Source organism: Oryctolagus cuniculus, chromosome 4 (assembly GCF_051225735.1).
Source record: "Oryctolagus cuniculus isolate XC-2025 breed Fujian yellow rabbit chromosome 4, ASM5122573v1, whole genome shotgun sequence".
NCBI lineage: Eukaryota > Metazoa > Chordata > Mammalia > Lagomorpha > Leporidae > Oryctolagus > Oryctolagus cuniculus.
The window spans coordinates 15,585,639-15,611,680 of record NC_142870.1 but is presented as its reverse complement, the minus strand read 5'-3'; the positions used below and the strand labels follow the sequence as shown (position 1 = coordinate 15,611,680).

At 37.8% G+C, this 26,042-nt stretch overlaps 1 protein-coding gene across 10 annotated transcripts in view; it reads right to left on the bottom strand.

The window, feature by feature from the left end:
* GRIK1 (glutamate ionotropic receptor kainate type subunit 1) overlaps window positions 1-25,516 on the bottom strand; it is a 431,814-nt gene extending 406,298 nt beyond the window's left edge. For 4 of the 10 annotated variants that reach the window (XM_051819209.3, XM_002716785.6, XM_089330594.1 and 1 more), the window contains exon 1: window positions 24,819-25,509. In XM_051819209.3, coding sequence (XP_051675169.1) covers window positions 24,819-24,936 — 118 coding nt within the window. In that variant the 5' untranslated portion in view covers window positions 24,937-25,509. Of the gene's footprint in view, window positions 1-24,818 lie in introns of all 10 variants that reach the window. The other 6 variants (XM_008267175.5, XM_002716784.6, XM_089330593.1 and 3 more) reach the window with 5 other exon arrangements.
* Window positions 25,517-26,042: the final 526 nt, after the last annotated feature.

Sequence of the window (26,042 nt, the reverse complement as noted above, 5' to 3'; positions counted from 1 at the left end):
AGTCCCATCTCCACAAATTCTAGCTAGTATTTAAATATTTCACTGTAAGTTAACATGGTCTCAAAACATGTAATATCTGATGTATTGTATCTTGTATTTGTGTTTTATATATTTTTGTTGAATCACTGAAGCAGAAGACTTTTATGTTTTTCATTTTTGGAATGTAACTGTTATACCACTAATTTTAATTTTAAGCAGTAGTCTTTTTTTTTTTTCCAAACCAATCATCTAAAAAAAGGTTTAATTCTGTTAAAAATTTGGTTTGTTTTAAAGAAACACACACTTTAATATATCTCCCTAATGAATAAATTACTTTTCAATTCTAACTCTACAACATCTAAGAAAAGATGAACTAATGGGTACATGGATAGATACATGACAGGTAAAAGAATAGATAAATGATAGGTGACAGATGCTTTGCTATGAATGTTTCTCTGGATTAAAGAAACAAAACTGCCTTTGGTCCTTTCCAACTTTTACTTCTCCCTCTGCAATGCCACTGCAAAGCCACTGCAATGACTTACGCCCTGGGGCACTGTGCCAAGCTAAGTTTCAGGAAGAGTGGCAGGTGTGCTTTCTGTCAATCATTGGAAAGAGGACAATTACAGGAGAGGTGGGAAAGGACAGCCAGCAGAGCACAGGTGCACTCTCAGTGGGATTGATTTGAGAAAAGAGTAAATATAGAAGTATAGAGTCTGGAAACACATTCCGTCACATCTCTTAGTGCTGGCTCACTTCCTGAAATGCCTTTGTGGTCCTCCAGAGGGGGTAGAAAAACACCCTGTAAGCAGACCACTGGGCCAGGGGGTCTAGAATGAGACAGTCCATGCTGACCTTTTCCCTGAAACACAGGCCCTCATTCAGTTGTTCAAGTACCCCAGGGTATGCATGAGCCATGCTCAAAAGCAGATGGTTCTTTGCCTTGCCCTGCACATCTGGGCTCATTGTCTTCATAAGGTATCAGTCTCAGAGGTATCTTCTGATCCGTGTTCTGCCAGGACAGTTTCCTCCTCACCTTCCATAACTCCGCTCTGTTACTCGCTTACCCAATCACTATGAATTTCACCTGCTTCTTTCATGACATTCATCTCTGCTTGTATTGATGTTTTTGCTTCCTTCTATTTGGTCTCACTCACCAGCAGGTAAGAATTGGGTCTGCTTTTCTGTTGGTGTAGTCCCTGAGCCTTGGCTCAGTGTAAAGACATTAAGCTAAATTGGTCAAACCAGGGGAAAAAAAATGCGAAAACAACAGCAATGAACTCTTCATTGATTTAGAAATGTAAAGCTTCCCTGACTCTGCCACATTTTCATGATTTAGGCAGCTGAGTTTTTGGGGTATATCAGATTTTGAGAAAACATAACCAAGAAATTTATCAGATAAATTTAAACATGTAACAAATCCTATAAGATCATACATTAACCTTTTTTTTTTTTTTTTGACAGGCAGAGTTAGTGAGAGAGAGACAGAGAGAAAGGTCTTCCTTCCGTTGGTTCACCCCCCAGATGGCCGCTAAGGCCGGCGCGCTGCACTGATCTGAAGCCATGAGCCAGGTGCTTCCTCCTGGTCTCTCATGCAGGTGCAGGGCCCAAGCACTTGGGCCATTCTCCACTACCTTCCCGGGCCCCAGCAGAGCACTGGACTGGAAGAGGGGCAACTGGGACAGAATCCAGTGCCCAACCAGGACTAGAACCCTGGGGGCCGGCGCCGCAGAAAGAGGATTAGCCAAATGAGCCACAGCACTGGCCGATCATACATTAACCTTTAACAGCTATATCTATATACAATTTATTATTCACAAATATTCAGATCTTATGTATTCAAAATGATGAGAGTGATGAAATACTGAGAGGCTAAAAATTTGATTGTTAGAGTATAAGGCTTAAAAATAAAAGCAGAAGGGACTGACGTGATCAAAGAACATAAAATCCAAAGCAAACAAACAAAAAATAAAACTTTGGCAAGGGGTGATTAAAAATAACAAGTAGGGAGGCTGGCATCATGGAGTAAGGGGCTAAGCTACTGCCTGCAATGCCAGCATCCCATATAGATGCTGACATATGTCCATGTTGTTCCACTTGCAGTCCAGCTCCCTGCTGATGTGCCTGGGAAAGCAGCAGAGAATGGCCCAAGTAATTTGGCCTCTGCAGCCACATGGGAGACCTAGAGGAAGTTCTTGGCTCCTGGCTTCCATTGTGCCCAGCCTTAGCTGTTACAGCCCTCTGGAAAGAGAACCAGCAGACGGAAGATCTCTTTCTCTCTCTCTCTCTCTCTCTCTCTCTCTGTAATTCTACCTTTCGAATATCATAAATAAGTCTTAAAAAAGATATTTACAATCCACATGCACAAATATTAAAAATGTTTTTGTGTTGTTAATATTTTACATAGACATGTGAATAGCACACAATGCAATTAAAGTAATCATGAAAATGGAAAATTAGGGAAAGAGAGAGGAAGGCATACACCAATAGTAGTCAATATGCTGATAAGAATTTCTAGACGCTATCAGTAATAGCATGGTGTAAATGACAAGTTAGAAGCTAACTAATGAAGGACACAACTCTGAATGAACTTAATGTGCTTTGCCAGTTATAACAGCCTTATGAAACAGAGATTTTAAAAATATATATATTTATTTTATTTATTTGAAAGAGAGAGAGGGAGAGGTCTCCCATCTGCTGTTTCACTCTTCAAATGTTCACAATGACCAGAGCTAAGCAGATTCAAAGCCAGGAGCCAGGAGCTTCTTCTAGGTCTCCCACATGGGTGCAGGGTCCTGAAGACTTGGACCATCCTCTGCTGCTTTCCCAGGCCATAGCAGAGAGCTGGATAGGAAGTCAACTATCCCGGACTCTAACTGGCGCCCACATGGGAATGTTGGCACCATAGGCAGATGCTTAAGTTATTATACCACAGCCCTGATTCCTAGTAGAGAGATTTTTAATATTTCTTATGAATATGGAAAGTGAGACAGAATTTAGTGATTTGTACACCATCTATTATCTACTTCACATTTTTCATGCTGATTCATGACTGAAACTGCTTTATTTTTGTTTTAACTTATAAAAATAGGTTGGCTTCTTCTGTTGAAAGGGTCCTAGGCATTGATTAGTATTTTTCCCACACTGCTGTGACTGACTGAAGTCAACCTCCCTCTCTGAGAATGTAGTGCAGCAGCCTGTCCCTTCCACAGAGCAAAGAAACAATATGCATGTCCTGAACACACAGGTGATGTAGGGAGGAAAATAAGGAAATAATTCACAAGGCAGGAGCTCACTGACTGATTATATAAGCAGCATCTAGCCCTCAGCTGATATTTATTATACTAATGCATCATGTCAGTAGAACTTCCGAACAGCTAGGATTAAACCTTGTTCAAAGTTATTTTATCTCCAAATGGCTTCATAACAACCTTCTCCCTAAATTAGCTCTTGTGGAAATGAAATTCCTTCTAAAATAGAATTGGTATTTCTGAGCTGTGCAGGACCTCCTCAGGTTATAGCAAACAAAAAAGAAACTTACAGTACATAACTTAACAGTGATCTTTCTGACATGAATCTAATTCCTGTTTCAAATGAACCATATTATTCTAGACAGTGAGGCTTTCCTACGAACCTGTTGCTGCAGGTTGATCTAATGGTGTCATTACTGTTTTTTATATACACTTTCCCTCTAAACATTAGAAATTCAGGTATTTCAATATTGTAAACAAATAACTTTCTGAGATTTCAAGAAATACGTAATGTGATTTGTGGCTTTTTTGGAGGGATTTTTTAATAGGATAAAAATTGCCAAAACAAATGAATCGATGGTCTTTTCTTACCGATTACTTGCTATGAGAATCAGGGTACACTATATATTTTCACTCCTAAATTCTTTCATCTCAAAAATGGGCATAATGTTGATAATAATTACCACTTAGAATTGCTAAGAAGCTAAAAAGATACTTTTTAAATGAACTACAACTAATTGTATGCAATTGAAGTAATTGTTACATCCCCAACTCTGTGCTAGTAACTTTTCATACATGCGCTCAGCTAACCCTCTCTAACCAGTGAGGTCAACAGAACCGATCACATTTTATAGGCAAAAAAACTGAAGCAAAAAGAAGGCATGTGATTTTCTGAATGAAGTTCTCATACATTGTGAGATGTGGAGATGAATTTTTAATGTATAAAATATTTACAATCAGATTCTTGAATAATTTAATATTCTTAAGTATATATTCTGTCTTTTCTATTTAAGTTGAAAATCTTTGAATACAATGACCAAGTTATATTTTTCTGGCATCTTTCATAGCATATAATAATGTGGAGTATGTGTCAATACTTACTTATCAAAATCATTCCCCAATGTGCACCTGCCCAGGTAACTAACTGAAAACTAAACAAAGCAAATAAATAGCTAAATGTCAATATTAAATTTGTGTATTAAGGAAAACCTAGCTGAAATGATTATGTGTGGGTAAAATATGCATAATACACATATTAAATTATACACTTATGGCATACTTATGATTTCATTGTCCTGGAAAGATTTTCATCCTGGTTCTATCAGATTTCTGAGTAAGTCAATGTCCCTGCAGAAAGGATATGCAAGTTATAGGTGGTGCCTCAAGACTGTTTAATGAAGATGCTCTTTATTATCCTTTAGCAGGTTAAGGGGTAAAACAAAGGACAGTAGGATTAGGGTTACTAAGTGTTAGCAAGAACTGTAAGCCACCATTTAGTCATTAAGAATAAAGGGACGCGGCCGGCGCTGCGGCTCAGTATTACGGTGCCGGCACACCGGGTTCTAGTCCCGGTCAGGGCGCCGGATTCTGTCCCAGTTGCCCCTCTTCCGGGCCAGCTCTGCTGTGGCCAGGGAGTGCAGTGGAGGATGGCCCAAGTACTTGGGCCCTGCACCCCATGGGAGACCAGAAGAAGCACCTGGCTCCTGCCATCGGATCAGCGCAGTGCGCTGGCCGCAGCGCGCCGGCAGTGGCGGCCATTGGAGGGTGAACCAAAGGCAAAGGAAGACCTTTCTCTCTGTCTCTCTCTCTCTCACTGTCCACTCTGCCTGTCCAAAAAAAAAAAAAAAAAGACTATGGGACAAGGAGAGGAGATGCTGAGACACATGAAACATTAGAAGACATGCTCAAAATAAGCCAATACCTATAGAGAAAGAACTTGACCATGAGTAACTCACAGAGAATCAGAAAAGAAAGAGTCAAGGAAATCAAAGAAGCCACATTCTGTTCATGTCTTCTCATCTGATGGTGTTTTCCACTGGCCAAAAGTAACATGAAGTTAGAGTCAAGAGAACCTTTGCATGCAACACCTAAAGATTAAAAGAAGCTAAAAGATGGTGGAGAGTTAATCTGGAGGGGTAAATACAGAATATGCATTTTAGCCATTGCAGAAAGGGGCTCCAGTGATCTTGGACAGTGTCTATGCAGCCAGAGGATATAGCCCAGGCTCTCTACAATAAGTAGTATAGCAATCTGTGAAGGAAGGGTAAATCCTAGGAAGGTCCATCAGCACACACTTAGACAACAAGTTCAGGGTGAGTTATATGTACCTTCCTGACTTGGACCTTTTTGTCTGAATTCTTCATGGAGCGAAAGCAACATTCCCTTGATGACTTATAGGAGAACAAGAGCTTGGCAGTACACAGTGGTTGCTCTCTACCTAGCTACACTGATAATTTAAAACAGAGTTCGTTTGATTTATTCTTAAATCATATTCTTCAATGGCTTTTGTACTTTTACAAAGCATGAAGCTTTATAGACCTGCATAGTGTTTTGAGAAGTTGGAGTGTGTTGAAAAATCACCCACCCTTCAGCAGGAGCAACATGCCTCAGGACGGTGCTTATTTTGACAATAGATGCTAAATACAGAGGACCTTGCTGTGCCTCAGTTTCCTTAATTTGTCAAAAATAATCTTGTCAACGTTTCCTGATTCTGACATTCTTTGATTCCTCATGTACTTTGATCTGGAATGGGGGCGACATTACAGAGATGAGAGGACTCTCACAGAGGCAGAATAGGATAAGAATCAACAAAGATTTAGGCAAAGAGAGAGATTTTTCTTTGATCCCACCTCCCCCTTCCAAGAATTCCCTACTTTACTCCCTTTGTTCTTAGTCATTCAGGAGGATTATAAAAGAATTCTAGTTCATTTCTGTTTCTTCAAAGAGAAGGTTTAAATTTTATCTTTGGGGGAGATAGCTATTGGTTAAATAACTGGCTGTACGGTTCAGTTTTTACCTAAGGCATTTTCCTCTCCTTCTCTCACCCCATTAGCTAGAAAGGGCTACTAGAAAAGAATACTGTACGTATAGATGAGCACATAGAGCCACAGAAAGGTACTAAGAGATTATTGTTAACAAAAACACAAATTTTCCCACTTTGGATTTCTGCTAGGACACATGATGTTCCCCTGCTTTGAATTTTCTCCCTCTTTCCTCAGTCAATGTATACTTCTCTTTCAGATCTAAACTCAGCAATTTGTAACCACGGGAGAGTTTCTTTGACTGTCAGTTTTTTTCTCATCAATGACCCCAATAAATGGAGTATTTCTTTGTGCCATCATTTAACTAATGCCCAATTTTCCTATGCTGCAAATTCACCAGGACAGATCAAGTGTGCTGTGTCCAGCAGTGTATATCCTGTGACCAGCCCTCAGCAGACACTCTGAAAGGATGGAGAGTCAGGAATGAAGGATCATTGTTATGCACAATTGAGTAAGTTACTACAGGGTCTGCTTTCTGCTTCCTATGGGCATGTACTCAGAAGAAGGACCACAGGTGCTAGACAAGGGAAGTGTTACCAAAAATTGTTACCCCTGAGTCACAGCAAAACATTAGCACATTTTGTTGCCTCTGTCCATACCATCTATGAATATGTAATTGTTTGCTTTGTTATTGTTATATGTCTCTGGAGCAAGATTTCCAAAGTATCCATAGTAAGTATGTACTAGGTTTATGATCATTATTTCTACTCTCAAGTTCAATCTCAGTACTGTTAACATTCTGGGCTGGTTAGTTCTCTGTTGTGGCAGCTGCTTTTGTCTAATAGCAACAGTACCCCTGACCTCTACCCACAAGATACCAAGAGCAGCTCTCTTCACCTTCATAAACAGAAATACAAAAAATATTTCCAGATACTGCCAAATGCCCCCTGGGGTGACAAAAAATCACTTTTGGTTGACTATGACTGTTCTGGAGGAAAAACTTTAGGGATTCAAATTAATTCATTAGTGAAACGGAGCAGTACTGTTGAAATGCCAGCGCAAAATTTTCCCAATATATTCCACAATTAAAAGGAGAGATTTGGTGTGTTAGTCCTCATTGCATGGCCCACTGAGAACATTATTAATTCAAATTGCTGCCAATCTTAATGGTTTTATTTTACACTTTCAAAAATATCTTAATCCATAATCATACCCCAGAGGTTTTCAAGTAAAAATTGAGCCTACATAAATCAAATAAATCAAGAAATAACAGAGCAGCATAGGTCAGACTTCTAATATCTAAAATTTTTACTCAGGTCTCCCACACTTTAATTAAGTCTTTTGAATCTGGTTTTGTTTCTCAGTATACAAGCTCACTTTAATATGCTTATGCAAATTAATAGGCACAGAAACTCAAAAAATAAAATGAGGGAAGGTTCTAAAAGAAATTTAGTTGTAATAAATTGAGAATTTTAATTTAAAACCTACTGCTCACAACACATTTCTTGCATTCCTAAAGGTACCAGATATTCCTTACCTTAAGATAGACTAAGAATAATTTTGAAGCTAGTGGATTTACCTTTTCTTTTGAAGACATAATAAAATAGTCCTGCTGGGTGATACTATTGTTCTGTAAATTGAAGCAGATGAAAGGAATGGTTGGCAATTATTGGAATGTAGACTATGCAGGCAATTAAAATGGACAATGCATTTGCAGGATATATTTTTCTGCTCCCCAGTTAAATGCAAGATCACTCCCATTGATTCAATTTTGTGTATGAAATCTAGACTCAATTTCCACAACAATGCATTTGGGATGACTAGATTCTACTTTGGAGTCTTAATGAAGATACACATATAAACACTTGAATCAAATGATCTACAGCCAACCCATAATACTTGAATTTTAAAATGAACTGATGAAAACATTAACATATTTTACTTTTTAAAATTTTTTTTAAATTTATTTGACAGATAGAGTTATAGACAGTGAGAGAGAGAGACAGAGAGAAAGGTCTTCCTTCTGTTGGTTCACTCCCCAAATGACTGCTAAGGCTGGCACTGCGCTGATCCGAAGCCAGGAGCCAGGTGCTTCTTCCTGGTCTCCCATGCAGGTTCAGGGGCTGAAGCACTTGAGCCATCCTCCACTGCCTTCCCAGGCCACAGCAGAGAGCTGGACTGGAAGAGGAGCAGCTGGGACTAGAACCCAGCGCCCATATGGGATGCTGGTGCTGCAGGTGGAGGATTAACCAAGTGAGCCACGGCGCCGGCCCCATATTTTACTTTTTGAAATAAGTTTCTTACATATTTATTTTTTAACAAAAGCTAAATATTGTGTAAAAATGATTTTTGCAGGTGGAATAAAACTGATTTTATAATTATCTTATAAATGTATATCTTCCTTCTGTTCTTCATCTTTCAATTATTTAATTCTCATATAGTTTTTCAATATAGATAAATGAGTACATTTTTAACAATGTTGCATGGATACTAAAAATTTCAAGAAAGGCAATCCTAGAAAAAAAATCACAATATATGTTAGAAGCAACCTACATATATTTGTTTTCATTTTCCTTTCCTTTCCTTTCTTTAGGCTTAATTGTTAAAGAAATTGTATTTACTGATATTATCCTTTAAAAAATAAATGAAAGCAGCCAGTCATTTTAAAAATGACCAAACTTCAAAGTCATTACATTTGCTGTTGTACTCCTTGGTCCTCCTTTTAAATTTTATTTTCATTACTGGGTTTTGCATTTCTATAACTTCAAACAAGTTAGTTTCTTGAGCAGGAGCATATTTGGGGCATAATATGTAAAGAGGATTATGGAATTTATTTATTTCTTGCCAAGAAGAATCTCAATATCAGTGTTTAGTGTTTAGTTCCTAAGATCAGATTGCAGGATATAAAATGGTTTCCCCAAATGTACAATATCCAGAAAGTGATCACTCTATCTACTAGAGATAGATCTACTAGATAGATCTACTAGAGATAGATAAGTAGATAGATAGACACAAACACACCATGGAATATATATATATATATATATATATATAAAGTAAATATGTGTATATATATATATTCACACCATGGAATATTACTCAGCCATAAAATATAATGAAATCCTGTCTTTCCCAACAAAATGGAAGCAACTGGAAGTCATTAGTGAAATAAGCCAGTCCCCAAACACAAATACCATGTGTTTTTCCTGATCTGTGGTAACTAATAGAGTACCAAAAAACATAATGTGTAATTATTTGCATTGCAATCTGCATAAAATTATTCCTGAGCATAAACTTCTGAGAGGAAATGGCTTAAGGTCTAAATGAACTTAATTATTATCTTTATTATCTTGTAACCACAGGAAATATTTAGATGTTACCTTGTCATTGGTTCTACTTCACTGAAAGAAATTAAGAATGACTAACTGACCCAAAAAAATGTATATGGGTGGAATGGTCATTTTTCCATTCAATTGTTATATATAGCTGTTGTGTATATTACCACTAAACTAGGGTCTTTTTACTTTTATTCAGTGAAGAATTAAGCCATTTTACAGTAATGGGAATTTAAAATGTTATCTCAAAAACAAAAACAAAAGAAAGAAGGGAAGTGGAAGGAAGTAGGGTGGGATGCAGGGAGGAAGGAAGGGAATATCATTATGTTCTTAGACTTGTATGTATACATTATATTGAATTGGTTAAAATTAATTACAATTAAAATTTAAAAAAGACTGATTTGCTCAATTCTATTCCATGTGGGTGTGTTTTATGCATACTATATATTCTTTTGACTGAATATGAATTATACTGTCAATAGACTTATGAAATACAGTGCTGATTTGAATGTTCATAAATTGATTTGCTTTGTGACATTTCCCTCTTTCAAAGGCCCTGAATATGTTTTATGGCTTCTTTTTTTCTGTCCTGAAAATTATTTTCAGTTAAATGCCAGTTACCAGTTTTTCTCAGTCAGCTATAGTAAAGAAAGTCTACTTCTGCATAATTTCTTGTGTACTGCATTCATATTAATGTTTGAGAGAAGAAACTAGACAAGATTGTAAGAAAATGCAATGATAACATATGAAACAGGAGTATAATTAATCTAATTTGTAGCTCACCTTGGCATTTTACCTATGTGACAGAAATCTTTAGCTTTATCAAATCATTTTAGATGTGAAATATTTCATGAAGTTTAATGAATGTTTTTCTCTTTCTCAGAAAAGGAGCAAGAAATTCTACAAAATTTAAAGTTGATTTTTTAAGATCCACAGAGAAAGATCAAAACCTCAACCAAACATGCCATGTTTTAGATTTTGTTTGCTAGCTTTGCAATCTCAGACCTATCAGAAAACTCAAAATATGGAGTCTAAGGAAAAGTGGACAAACTTGACTTTCAGGACATAGACTGGAAAACAAAATTTGAAGTTGTGCCTTATATAATCCATAGTCCTGTGAGATAAAATAGGCTTTTCAAAGAGGAATTGACTAGGATTAGAGAGACATATCTGAAAAGTTCAGTGAGGATAGGAAAGATTTAAGCTTTATTACTGACCAGGATGTGCAAAGTTGATTTTAATAAAAAGCAGAAACTACAAAAATGTAGTTATGCAAGAAAAAATATATAAAACTCAAGGAAAATAAAATAATAAAAAATAGGAAATTGTTATCTGAACTGTAGAGGTATTAATAATATCTAAATATGTATATGTATATCTATACTTACCTTTCCGTATCTATATCCATTTAGTCCTGAAGCAGTGAGCTTACTTGAAATACATGCTTTAAATTTGATATCTCAAAGGGCTTTATTTTTCTGTTTTTCCTTTTTTTATATAGCCCTGGTCAATGTTTTGCTTCATGAAATTTGTGGAGAGATGGAGATAAGCTTACTTTGGTGAAAAATTTTGAAATCCATGTATAGTTTATTCATCACACATATTTATCATGAAATTTATGAAGACTTCTCATATTAGCAATTTGGTTTTCCAGTATAGTAGACAAATGACTTTCATCTAATTGTGCATTTAGTGTGATGACCTCACATGTTTCTTCTAAACAAAACTTTGGCCCTGCATCCAGTATCTCATGCACAAAGATGTGAGGTGGCCTTCTAGTTAATGAACTATCTCGTTTGGGTTTCTTTACTTCATAGAAAAAATTCATCCATATCTTTTGAAGTTTATGGTATTACATTTAACTAAAAGTGTACACTTCATCACAATACCCATCCCTTTATATTCTTGCTACTCACCTTCCAATGAAGCTCACATTCATGGTGTAATAATTATGAATGATTAAGGTGATATGCACTCCATCATTCACTTAGATATTATATGTTTTAATCCTGAATCAAATCAAATTACTTAAGTGTTCCATACCAGGGTGTTTTGTAGAAATGTTTGTATTACTATTTGGTATCTTATCAAAGAATTGGATTGAGCCCTTCATAGGAAACACCTGTATTAACACACACTACTAATTTCATCATGGGACTGTTACCTATATTACACTGTGTCTTTTTATCAAAATGACAAGATGAATGTCTTTTATGTTTTTTTAATATGAAAATCTGTGTATTTGTTTAAGCAACTAGATCCCCTGAACTCAGATCTGCCTTTTTTCCCTTCTTCCTGTAAAAAAATGAGATACATATTTTGGCCCACTTTAGGCAGCTTTTCAAAGAAATTTTCACCTCCCTTTTCATTAATATATTTTATCAGGTTACAATACCTGTATATGTATTTCTGTAAGTCTTTGAAATATTTTTAGAATAAACAGCTGTAAATATACAAATGAATACATGAATAAGTATATGATGGAGTGTGTGTGAAAACATAAATTAAAACTTCATTTTATGTATGAAGAAAAAAAGGTCAAACATGTGAGACCCAGAAGTCTATTTGAAAGTTTACCTTACATGAAACAAAAAGCAGTATAGGCTTTAGGAAACAGAACAGAAAACCTGTTTTGGCATGCTCTCCAGGAATTGTTCTCTGATTTTGTTTTTTTTAGGCATCACATAAATCATGCATTCCTCTTCACCTAACTTACATCTGACACAGAGGTAGGAATCTGAATCTCAAAGTTCCAGACTCCAAAATATCTTTCTGTTTATGAAATACTCACAAAGTGAGTGATAGATGTTAAGATTTAGCCTTCTTTTGTACACATATGTGGTGCTTAGCCTAAGCAAAGCATAATACTCACTTGAATCTTTCCAGTTAAATTAAGGTAATAAAAATGTAATGGCAGCACTCACAGATTATTCTGAATTGTTATATTGTATTCATTCATTTGTAATTGCTAGATTTTTTTTTCTGAATCCTTTCAGATATAAACACATTTCTGCACACTCAAGATGATCTCAAATGTCTAGATAGTACATATTTTTTAAAATCTAAAAATCTTATTATATGTACAATTTAACACATTTCTGTGAGATTTCCTTGTTGTAGATGTTACAATTTCTGTGGATCTGATCCTTTGAAATGGCTGTCCCTACCAAGACAATGCCTCACCTCCATTTTTCATGTCTGCTCTCCTACAAGACACACCTCAAACTTTCTGTGCAAGGTCCATCATGATATAAAGACACCAGAGTGATTCGCCTGGTGCTCCTTGTACTGTGTAACTTTAATGTATTTTATTTGTTGCTTAATATGTTTCTTTCATTCAAATATGAATTTCTAATATTTCTCAAATGAGTTGTATGAGAAAAGCAAAGTTGCAAGAGAACAGCCTTGTGTAAGAAGTTAAGGATTGTGGCTGAGTTTTTATATCAACTGAGTTTCTGGAACCTGTTTTTCCATCTATCAAGTAAGAAATTTAGACTTAGAGATTTATGAAGTCCTTGTTCGGTCTTAAGCACTATTATTTTAAATTTGTACATACATATATGCGTTAGGTTTTCTATATATACTATGTAATTAAAACAAAAACAAAAGGGGCTGGCACTGTGGCATAGCGGGTAAAGCCGATGCCTGAATTGCCCACATCCCATTTGGACGCCAGTTAGAGTCCCAGCTGTTCCACTTCCAACCAGCTCTCTGCTATGGCCTGGAAAAACAGCAGAAGATGGTCCAAGTGCTTGGACTCCTGCACCACATGGGAGATCTGGAAGAAGCTCCAGGCTCCTGCCTTCAGCCAGGCCCAGCTCCGGCTGATGCGGCCATTTAGGAAGTGAACCAGCAGATGGAAGACCTCTCTCTTCTTCTTTCTCTGCTTCTGTCTCTTCAACTCTGCCTTTCAAATAAATAATTAAAAAAAAAGTCAAAAAAACTGCATGCTTCCTATAGCTTGTCCCAAGGGATATCTGAGTCTAACTTCTCTCTCTTTACCATTCAATTATAATTCCAAGGAGAGTATGCTGAACATTTTTAGCTGATAATTAACCACTATTTATAACAATTAGTTCTATTTTCTATTTAACAACTGCTTTTTTTTCCCTTAAGGCATTTCCTTGTAGTTTAATACTATTTTCTGACAAATGTTCCACAGATGTAACAAAGCATCATTAACTCTTTCATGTTAATTGGGCCCTAAATGATGTTCTGTTGGTTCTCTTGGGGTGAGGAATCACCACGCACACTTCATCATGCAAAATGCCTCCTGGAGAGATGGAGGCAGAGTATACATACTTGCATGGAAAGGGCCTGAGGTAGTGAGCTGGCCTTGAATGTTAGATATGGCTGAGTGCCCCTGAGTGGGTCATAGATTATACCCTGATGAGATGTTGGGAAAACAACCTATGAGAATGTGCACTGAGTCTCCAAATGGCAACAGCAGCAGGGTAAACCACGCATGGTGTTCACCACTCAGGCTGTGAACAAGGGAGGCAAAGGAGTTAGAGGCCAATAGCCGAGAACAGACAACACAAGCTCACCCTCTGGATTTCCTAGGGGAATGAGGGCAAATGTGTCTCCCTTAACATGGGCTGTCTTTAATCTCCAAAGGGAAAAGGGAGGAAATAGATTCATAGAACTTTACACTTTAAATAGATAGGGAGGATCGTGATTTGTCATCAGTGGAAATAGAGGGTTCTATGATAGCTAAGTTTAATGACAAGAAAATGAACAAAGTTCCACACACTTGATGCCATGACTTAACAAACGTTAAGGACTCATATGACACAGTTGGATACCTCCACAAAGCGCTTTAGTTTGTCACAATAACCAAAAAAAAAAAAACAAAAACAAACAAACAAAAAAAAACAAAAAAAAAACCACACACACACAAAATAGAGCAGACACTGTACGGGTTACTGCAGATGTGGATGAGATTGGCTGGTGTATCAGTGCACCTGTTCACTACTAGATGCTGGGCATGGATTTATTCAAAGATGATGCAATACTGTCAAGACAGGAGCCACCAGAATTGGAAGTACTGTCATTCCATCTTTATTCCATTATCTCTGCATGCAAACAACTGCTTAAATAATCTAGAATCTACATAAATGTAGCTTTAATCAGTCATTTTCAAAGTGAGCAAAATATTAATAGGAATCAAAATGAAAGAAAAATTTGGCCACAATTCTGCTGTTTTTACAAGACAAATGGCCTTCCTTTTCACATTCACTAACTAAAAGTTCTTACATATAAGCAAGAGTAAATTGTATAAATTTCCAGCTCAAAGATTCAAACTATGTACAATGGTCTACATTGTTTTGTAAGAATTCTTTATTTTAACACATGACTTTCATCATAAGGCCAATATTTATAGATCCTTTACTTCTTAAGTTTATAGTACTATTTTCTTAACTATTGCCTCCTGCTGAGCATTCACAGTCATTTATAAAGTTTCTTGCCAATTCAGTGGACATGTAAAGAAACAGCCTTAGGGTTCAAATATATCCTGTGAACAAAAGGAACACACAGGCCCAGAATTCAAAAGGCGAATATTGCCTTAGACTTGAAAGATGTCTCCCTTCCACTAATCCATTTTTAGGAGACAAAGTACAGCAATATCTTCTACAATATAAACATAGTCAGGTCATCAAAATGCAGCTTCTGTTTATGGGCTGTCAACATATCTAATTCAATATTTTAAAGTTTAAAATTTATAAAAAAGAAAAGAAAATCCTTAAAAGTTGTAATTGAGTTCTCATTAAAAAGGAAAAAGCATGGTTTTTACTATCCTTTCCCTGATATAAATTATGAAGTACTTTATCAGATCTGGGAATTAAGTATTGATTTTTAAAAGCATATTTAGACAATTTTGCCAAGAAAAGAAAACCATGTAAATTGTTTGCTATGACTATTCACTCAAGGACATTGGTATTTAATGCCTCTAATAAAGTATGGTGCAATGATTAAATCAATATTCAAAGTTAAATTATATTTAATTAAGTACAAAAAGTATTTAAGAGCTGAATACCAGGATGCTAATGGACAGAAACAGCTAATGCCTGATTTTCTCATTGCAGAATTCTAAAGAAGAGATATAACCATTGCATTTTATCAATAGCAATTGTTATATAAAGTTTATTCCTTTTAATGATTTTTCCTACATTAAATGTCATTGTCTTCATTTTAATGATACTTTTAGAAAACTCTTGATGCAGCATATCATATGGAATGGACAATAGTTTTCCTATTTCCCTTGATAAAATTAATCAGAAATCTTTCTGTACTGCAGAGTAGGTAGGAATAGTAATATCAGAAAAGAGCTTTATGTAGGTTGAGCCTTTTTTAAAAATACAATTTATTACTTAAAAGTTTAGATGTATAGATAAGAAGGTAATACAGAAAATTCCCTATATGACACATTTAGTTTCCTCTATTATTATCATCTTACATTATTATGTTTCTTTTGTTGAAATTAATGAACCAGTATTGACGTATTACTTAACATCAATCTTTCTTCAAAGTCCTTAGTTATTACACATTGTCACTTTTCTATTTTACAATGCCACCCAAAATACCACATTACATCTAGTTACCATGTTTCCTTAGGATGCTCTTGGCAATGACAGTTTCTCAGAATTTTATTTTATGACCTTCACTGTTTGGATGAGTATTGGCCATATGTTTTGAATGGTATTTAATGTCATCTATTATAATTTTTTTTTAAGTTTTCTGATGATTAGAGTGAGAGGTTCTGGGTTTTGAGGAGGAAGATAAAGTAAAATTTCATTTGTATTACATCAAGGATAAATATCATCAACATGATTTGTTCACCAGATTCATCTTTGGAAAATACGTTTCTTCATCCCCATGATTCTACTTAATCACTTACTGTTTCAATATGGACTCATGGGAGCCCATTCGGTTGGCTTTTATTTAACATACTTACATGAAGGGGATTTTTGGAGTACTTATTTTTTTTTTTTTCTACCACCACAAGATATCCCAAGGTCCTTGTGTATTTCCTTCCCCATTGCTAGAATTATCCATTTCTCCAAGGAGCTCTAGGGCCAGGTCTGCTATTTGGGTGTAATTGTATCTGGACACTCTTGGCTGACAATTTTGGAAGATATTTGTGAACATACTAGCAAATGTTTTGGTTGGGTTTTAATCAATAATCAAATAAAACATGTATTTTGCCTTAACATTGGTTGTCTTCTTTGGATTTTTTTACTGTAATAAGTAATGCATTTAAAGATGTCCTTTTTGGGGGCTGGCACTGTGGCTTAGCGGGTAAAGCTGCCGCTTGCAATGCCGGCTTCCCCTATGGGCACCAGTTCTCTGCTATGACCTGGGAAAGCAGTAGAAGATGGCCCAAATCTTTGGGGCCCTGCACCCACGTTGGTAGATTTGGAGGAGGCTCCTTGCTCTTGACTTCCAATTGGCACATCTCTGGCTGTTGCTGCCAATTGTGCGGTGAACTGGCAGATGGAAGACTTCTCTCTCTGCCTCTCCTCTCTCTGTGTAACTTTGACTTCCAAATAAATAAATAAATAAATCTTTAATAAATAAATAAAGACATCCCTTTTTGTGTGATTGATGTGAAATAGTAAACTATAATGTTCTCTTGATCTCCAAATTGATAGTAGATGACAATGATTATGATCAAATTTGTGTTAAATAAAAGCATACTATTCTTGTATCAGAATCTACATTGTTCAACTCCTTTTTCACATTATACAGTACAAATTTTAGATTTTTAATAGATAAAATTTTGTACACTTTAACTCTCTTTGGTTAGGATATTAATAAGCTAATACTTCATTAAAAGATGTAATATGAGGCCGGCGCCACGGCTCAATAGGTTAATCCTCCACCTAGCGGCGCCGGCACACCGGGTTCTAGTCCCGGTCGGGGTGCCAGATTCTGTCCCGGTTGCCCCTCTTCCAGGCCAGCTCTCTGCTGTGGCCAGGGAGTGCAGTGGAGGATGACCCAAGTGCTTGGGCCCTACACCCCATGGGAGACCAGGAGAAGCACCTGGCTCCTGCCATCGGATCAGCGCGGTGCGCCAGCTGCAGTGCGCCGGCCGCGGCGGCCATTGGAGGGTGAACCAACGGCAAAGGAAGACCTTTCTCTCTGTCTCTCTCTCACTGTCCACTCTGCCTGTCAAAAAAAAATCATAATTAAAAAAAAATGTAATATGAACAGATCATTCAAATTTAATTAGTAAATTAACGCATGAAATAATATGCAGAATAACTTAGAATATTTTCAAGTTGTTCATAGTATTCCTGTGAGATTCATTTGTGGTCAATAGGAATTTACTCTTCATTTGGTCAGTTTTGTTTCTTCTTAATTTCAATTTGTAATTAATTTTAAAAAAATTTTAAACATATGCTAATATGTTTTTAAAAATCCATAAATTTGCAATAACAAGAAAAGGAATGAAATATTAGCCAAGTGATTTGGAAAATTCATTCTAAAAATTATTTTTGGTGATTCATAAATGATATTCCAAAATTAAATATTTTATATTATGCCATTTTACCTCCATGATTATCTCTTTCCCATTGATTTATTATCATAAATATATTATTTTATAAAAAGATGATAGGGTTTTTTCCTATTTGATATAGCATCATCATTGATCTCAGCAATAAATCAAGAAATTATTGAAGTTGATAAGATTATAATGCATTCTTTTCATTGGAATGTTTCCATTTTCCATGTAAATTTATCATTTAAAAATAAGACAAACATTTAAAAATGAATATATAGGTTGAACTTTAAATGTAGAGAGGTCTTTTCACGTACCACAAGTTATAGTCCTAGAAAATATATCACAAATCTAATTGGATTCCTCAATAATATTAAAAAGCAAGTCTGGTGCATGACAAATTAGGGAAATGGTTCTAGATACATTTTTTTTTTTTTTTTTGACAGGTAGAGTTAGAGAGTAATAGAGAGAGACAGACAGAAAGGTCTTCCTTCCATTGATTCACCCCTCAAATGGCTGCCACACCTGGTGCGCTGCAGCCCGCGTGCAGCAAGATCCGAAGCCAGGAGCCAGGTGCTTCCTCCTGGTCTCCCATGCGGGTGCAGGGTCCAAGGACTTGGGCCATCCTCCACTGCTTTCCCGCGCCACAGAAGAAAGCTGGACTGGAAGAGTAGCAACCGGAACAGAACCGACGCCCCAACCGGGACTAGAACCTGGAGTGCCAGCGCCGCAGGCGGAGGATTATCCTAGTGAGGTGTGGCACTGGTCTCTAGATACATTTTCCACTAATAAAAACAATGCACCTTTAGAATGCATAGATTATGTGGTTTTGAAGCATTTTCTAAATAATAGACAGCAAGAAGTACTTAAATGTATTATTCAAGCTTTATGAAAAAAGTCTTGAAATATCATGGGGGCAGAATCTCTGCTATACTGAAAAAGCAGCAAGATGCATTGCCATGTGAAATTTGATGTGTATATTGAAATTTCAATGAGTTTTATTGGCAGATGTTTTGGCCACATATTTTCTGGGAACATAAATCTAGTTAGTTATGAAAGGTGTGATTCAAGTAAGGGAAGGGTCTTCAGATTATTAAAATGTGAGAGATCGTGCACTAAACAAAACAAACTCAGAATTTCTTTTATGTAAGATTTCAGATAATCTTTAATATATGAGAATATTTCAAAAATTTATGGGAAAATGTAATGAAGATATGTTTTATTTCAGTGCAAAATGTTTTTGCAATCTATCAATCTAAGCATAGTGTTCTCATAATACGCATTCTCTATATTCTTTTTGAAAATAGCCTCATACAAATATGCCTCATGACTGCCCAAGTGAAAGTATCCCCCACTTAACTGATCAGACTAATACATTATCATAGAACTTAACACTCCTAGTCTTTTAGCAGAGAGAAAGATGGAGGTTCCTTCATTTAGGCCTACCATATACCATACATCTTTACATATAACATTTCATCTTTACAACAAGACATGAATTTGATATTATTTTCTATTCAAAAGGTAATAAAAATATAATATTTTCAAGGATAGTCCATTTAAAAGCAGAGGTAAAATGGTGACTCTCCTATGTGGAGCCCCTGTCACTCGTTCTGATCCAATATTTTTTGGAGAATTTTAGGACATGTATTTGCTTTATTCGATGGATAATTATCAGACTGCAAAAGAGGATTGAGAACCTCTGGGAATCCACCATCATTATCTGCAACATTCCTTCCTCAAAACTATCCCAATCCACTGTACAAACTAAATACAGTGGTTTGCTAGGCATAAGTAACAAGCCTTCTCCCTCCAACTTGTTCACATTTCTTGAACCCTTCTTGAAGAGAAATTCTGTGGGGTCACTGATAATATTAACTTTTCTCTTTGCTAAGTGCTTGAAATGTAAATCACACTAATTTTGTTATTTATATATCTTTGAATTAGATATCTTTGAATAACTAAAAGCAACAGTTCATTTTGCTTATATTTGATTTTAACTTAGTATATACAGATACTTCAAACGGCTCACAGAAAATGGAATTAAAAGGTGTTTATTTTGTTGCAAAACATTTTTAAACCCATGCATGTTTTTTCATGATATGCATTTTCCATGAACTTTTTGAAGATCCCAGTGTGTAAGTCCATACAAAGTACAGCATGATTTAATGCAAGGAGCTTGAACTTGAGATCAAAGTGGCAAATTTAAAATATCCTCATTTTTACCAAGTAGCACTTGAACTTAAGTCACCAAGTCATGTTTTTCTTAAAAAACTAGAAATTACAAAATATACAGGAAAAGTTGCCACAGTTGAGATCTGCATGGAGTTGACTTTAGACCTATGAAATCTGTATCAACTAAAAAGATGAATAATGTAGATAAAATCATAAGAAAAACAATCCACTCAATTGCACAGCTATGTTGACATTATTTAGGCATTGCTGTCTTTCAAGCTATTAGATTCTTCCTCTTTCAGATTTTTCAAGGCTAAGCTGGAGTTTGTAAATTAGTGTTAGGACCATGTTTTGCAAGGCACAGGTGTCTCTCTCACAATGATTCACTCTCAGGCCAAGAGGATCTTCCTAAACAAAAGCAATTCTCTGAATTTCTGTTCCAGGTGTGGTAGTGTGAACCCAAGCTGTCTGTACTCAATGCATATTAGGTGGAGGTACCAATTCCATTCTGACTATGCAATTAATATAATAAATCAATGGTAGAGCATTTACTGAAAAGTCTCCCAGAATAATATTTGAAAAAAATTTAAGAGTCTTCATTGAAGTACTGATGAAAGACTAGGGGTAACACATATTGTAAATCACCAGAATGCAAGCTTCCAGGGGGCAAATATGTTGGTCCTTTTTGTTCAGTATTGTGTGTCTTGTACCTAGAAGTATATATGACTAATGGTAGGAGATAGAAAGATCAATTTATATTTGTTGAATAAAGAATAAATACTGAAATGATGAAAGAATTAAGAATAAAGTTGTGAGTTTTTGTATACTGAAGAAAAAATAAAAAAATACAGACATTAGTTGGAACTTTGGGGACTCTTGAGACTCAAATATTCCAAAATTGATTCTACAAGCAAAGTAATGATTGACATAGATAGACTTGGGTCTCTCATGAGGAAATAAATGCATTTGGGCAATTACATTTCACTATAATGTTTCATACTATTCATATATGTTTCTACAATATTTCTTTTTATATGAAATACTTAATTACACAGTAGGAATATATTAAATTCATTCAGTGGTTTGTTTAATCAACTAAAAAAATAGTGTATTTGATCATCCCCTGTGAAAACAGAAAAGGCAGACATCATTACCACTCATTCACAGAAAAAGAAAATCAGGCCTAGAAATACAATAATCTTATAGAAATATAGCACATTGACTCTTTAGTCCTTGTTCAGGAAGAAAATGTAGACAATAAAACACAAAAATAAAACCAAGATAACAACAATAATAATAACAATGCAACTAATATATCTAGGTACTCAATAAAGTCCTTTCATATTCTATTTCACATACTCTTATCAGTGGAACTATGAAGTCTCATCTAGTTTTAACTCAATTTCTCAGAAGCAGAAACAAAATCTTAGTGGACTAAATGACTCTCACTAGGACGTGAATCTAGTAAATCAAAGAGCTTGGACCCAAATCTGTACTTTTTCATTTCAAATCACAGAGCAGAAAGCCTTGATACCCACCATTTAACTTATAATCCTATGCCTGTATCACCATCTTCACGATTGTGCATGTTTAGATGATGGACACAAACATGCTCTGTCAATACATGTTTCTGTTATTATTACTTCAAATATAATTCTGCTCTACAATTTGCATAGCAATTGAGTTATTGTTTTCACCATACATGGTGGTGGGCCACCATCTACTAAGGATACATAGACCATGATATGACCACTACTTATAAGTTGGCTGCCCATTTTCAGTGAATGACTGTGATTGTGTGGCACACAGACCAACTAGCTGTGTGAGAAAATTAACTGGTTGTTGACATACAGCAGTGTCCACAGAAAGACAAAAATGACCCTGGCAGTGTCATAGAATTTTTGGGACTATATTTCTAGTCCATGCAAACTGATGGGAAACTTCTCCAGTGTACTAATGTTTAGGACATCAGTGTTCTACTGTTTTCCTTTATGTCTCTTAACTTCTGCATATGATTATGAACTTTCCAAAGGATATTAGCAATGTGTGCAAGAAGCATACATATATACATACTGAGTGATTTCTCAAATATTTAGTTTACATGAATTTTAACTTAAATTTTATACCTTTCCTCAAAGGTTGAAGCAGTCCTCCTTCCAGAAAAGTAGATTATGCAGTGATTAATCCAGTCAAGCATTTGAATGCCTTGTATATAGAAGTACTTTAGTATTAACACCCTGATGTAAATGCTGTATTTTTCTTCAGAATATTTTAAATTACTGAAAAGCATAAAAGTTCATAATTAAGAACCCTGTTTTGTTAGTTGGATGGATTGTTGGTAGTTTGTTTGAAAGAGAGATAAGAGGTGCAATAGAATACAATTTAGTTCTTCTGCTTCCTTACACACACATTTTTGCTTAGTCCTCAATCTCTTTGATAGTTTGTATTCAGTGATGGACTTGGCTGACACACTCACTGTAGAAAGGCAGATTTCCTCTGAGCTGTAGCTGGTTTCCATGGTGTCGAATCACCTATTTAAAAAATATGCAGGTTCTTGGATAGATACAGGGTAGTAGAGCCCATGCCAATCACAGGTCACTTGGGGCCAGAAGGAGTAAGACATTTGTGCTGCACATAAACAACACCAGACCATGAAATTTCACTTTATGCATTTTGGCTCCCATTTAGAAAAAGGAAATCTCATTACCTTGTGGCATATATTTTAAGGTCACTGAATCATGTTGGTTGTTTTCACTTTGAAAATTACTTTTAAATGGATGATTGTGACTGCTTAGAGCTTGTAAAAATAATCAGATATGTGAACAAATACATCTTGGAACATCCTTTTCCATCTCCCGCCTTGATTTCCTTTAGATTTGGGGGATACAGGAAAGCAAAATTCTCCCTCCTGGCATAGTCATTTCCAGCATGCTTAGGTTTGTCGCTTTCAAAATGTATGACACACAAGCAAAACTCCAATTAAGTTAATAAGCATTAGAAATTGTAACACAGACTCATTACATGTTTGTATTGTTCACCAGAATTTTTTAAACCCCAGTGAGTAGAGTTGATTGCATCCAAAACAGGATATTAATGCTAGATCATATCTCAAATGAAGTATATTTTAGCTCTGAAAAAGAAGTGATTTTTTTAAGGTAGTATGTTGGAATTATTTTAGCAAATAGTATAAATTACCTAATGAAATACGCACTATCATTATCCATAGTCTAGAAAAACATGACTGCAGTAAGAATTCATAATTGGGATCTTTTCTTTCCTTGAATACTAGATGCCACATGCCTACAGAAAATGCAATTCAAAGTAGCAAACTTCATCTATTTATTGTAAAATAACTAAGTTGAAATAAAATAAACAACAAAAAACTCCACTAAGTTCTGGATTTTTGCCAAGGGCTTGCTAATTGTGAATCAGGACTAGAACAGTTATAGAAGTGGTCCAGCCTCAGGAGTGCCTGACACTGTCTCTTGCATGTTCTCATGTTCTGTCCCTGTAGAGGGTTCCAGTTAGAAGCCCCACAGCTCCAGGCTTAGCTCTTGCTGCCTAAGTGGGAGGAGACCTGTGTGCTGTCACATCTTCACCTGTGGCTCTTCCAGTGACACAGTCTGGAGGAGGCGATGAGGAGAGCACACAGACCAAAAGCACAAAGTTGAGTAGATGGAAAGGAGTTAACAGCTTTAATGCAAAGAGCCCAGAAATTGCTCAGTGCCCCCATAGACCAAATCTTGGAGTTGCGTGCTGTAAATTTAGGTCCATGAATTGTCACCCCTTCTACTGCTCTTGCTTTCTGCTCTTTGGGCTGCCCCAGGACTCCCACGTTCGTTCTCCCTTCCAGTCTTGTTTTATCTGGTTCAGGATCAAAGCCCAGAGGTCTCCCAGGGAGATAGTGTTCAGTGGTGGGCAAGAAGGGGTAGACTGGGGAGCAAGTGGGAAATTTAAGTGCTCTGGGGCCATGCTACCGTCGCCTCGAACCCTCAGCCAGGAGTCAAAGCCAGACTCTACCCGTTTATAGTGGAACCCTCCGGACTTTGTGGAAGAATACAACTCACAGATGGAAACTTGGAGGCTCAGGGCTAACCGCCTCCAGCTTAGACCCGCGTTCCTAGTGGTCCGGGTGTTCTACTCTTGACATCGCGCCGCGTTTGCGGGTACCCAGAGTGCAGGCTGCCAGGGACCACAGCCGCGGATCAGCACAGCTCGACTTCCACCCGGGCGGCTGGGTGATCTTATCCTGTCCCCCAACTCAAGTGGCTGCGGCGGTGCAGACCCCACGCCCGGGATAAGGTGCCAACCCCGGACGAGCCTGGATCTCAGCACTCTTGTCTGTGTTCCCCAAGCCGGGACTGAAAAAAACCGCCAACTGCGTCTCCTGGGGAAGCCCCGGCTCCAGCCAGGAGGGAAGCGGTGACGCGGCTCCCCCTTTTTCGTGCGCATTGACCTCCACCATCCCCAGCTCCTACCCCCGCGCCGGCGCGCGCCGCCTCGCCCGGGACCCGCTGCGCCCGTGTTGGCCGCGGGCAGAGCCCGAGTCCCCCGCGTCCGCAGCAGCCCAGAGCGCTCCCCGGGGCTCACTCACCGATCCTGAGTACTTGCGGGGCGGACGAGGGGAGGACGAAACAGAGGAAATAGAGGAGTGCCCAGCTGGTGTCCGCGGTCCCGAGCCCTGGCTGGGCGAGGAGTGTGCAGCGCTCCATCTTCTTGGCTTCTTAATTCATGCCGAGCACAGCAGCTGCCGCACGTCCGCGAGATGCGCCCCACTCGGGCCGGGTCCCTTCTTCATCCTCCCTGGATGTTCCGGGTCTGCACCCCGGGCGCTCCCCCACCGGACGGGAGGGAGGGAAGCGGCGTGGGAACGCGGAGCCGGCTGGCTTCGCTGAGCTCGCTCGGGCCCCTGGCTCGTGTCGCTAGCCCATCACCGCTCCTCTTCCTCCTCCTCCATGGGCCGCACGCCGCCGCCGAGGACCAGAGCGCTCCTGCTGCCGGAACCCGGAGACCAGCGAAGCAAAGTTGCTGCCTCAATTTGCGGGAGCGTCTCCCTCATCCGTCCTCTGGTCAGATGCAAAAGTGGAGGATTGGGGGTGGGGTGCAGGCGGAGAAGGAGGGGAGTGGGAGGGGGGAAGGAGGACCCAGAAGGAGAGGGAACTGGGTGAGTTGGTGCAGGGGCTCTAGCGAACCGGATGAGCTCCGGCAGGTGAACTGGGACCAGAGCCACACTCTGGCTTCTCTCAATGCTTGCCTGCCTGCTTCCTTCGCTTGCCCCACCCTTTATTTACCGGCCGCACCAGCCCCAGCGATCTAGACGCGCTGGCACACAGGCACACACACAGGCGCGCTCCTTCTGCCTCTGCCTCAACTTCGCGCTGTGCTGCTGAAAGTCGATTGAGCGCTGCATCCTCCAGTCGGATCAAATCTCACTCGTGGGTGGAAGCAGAGGTTGCCTCTGCAAGCCGCTGATGGGTGCTGGCAGGTCCCGTGCACCTGCTAGGGGGTCTCAGAGAAGGCCAACTAAGGCTTGTCCCATGACTTCATGGAAAATCACCTTCTTGGACACCAACATTTTGGAGAATACCAGAGCTGCTTTAACTCTGAGAAGGAGGCGGAGGAGAGGGGCGAGACTTTCAGTATTTATTCTAAGATTATAGCAGGTTATATACAGGTGCAGCACTGGGAAAGAGTAGCATCCAGTGTCGCTGCTTTTCTTAATTTCCTTTGACTGTCACATTGAAACACTGGGAATAGGCTATTTTAAACAATGTAGGTTTGGAGACTATTTCTCTGTTAAAGGACAAGGACACATCCC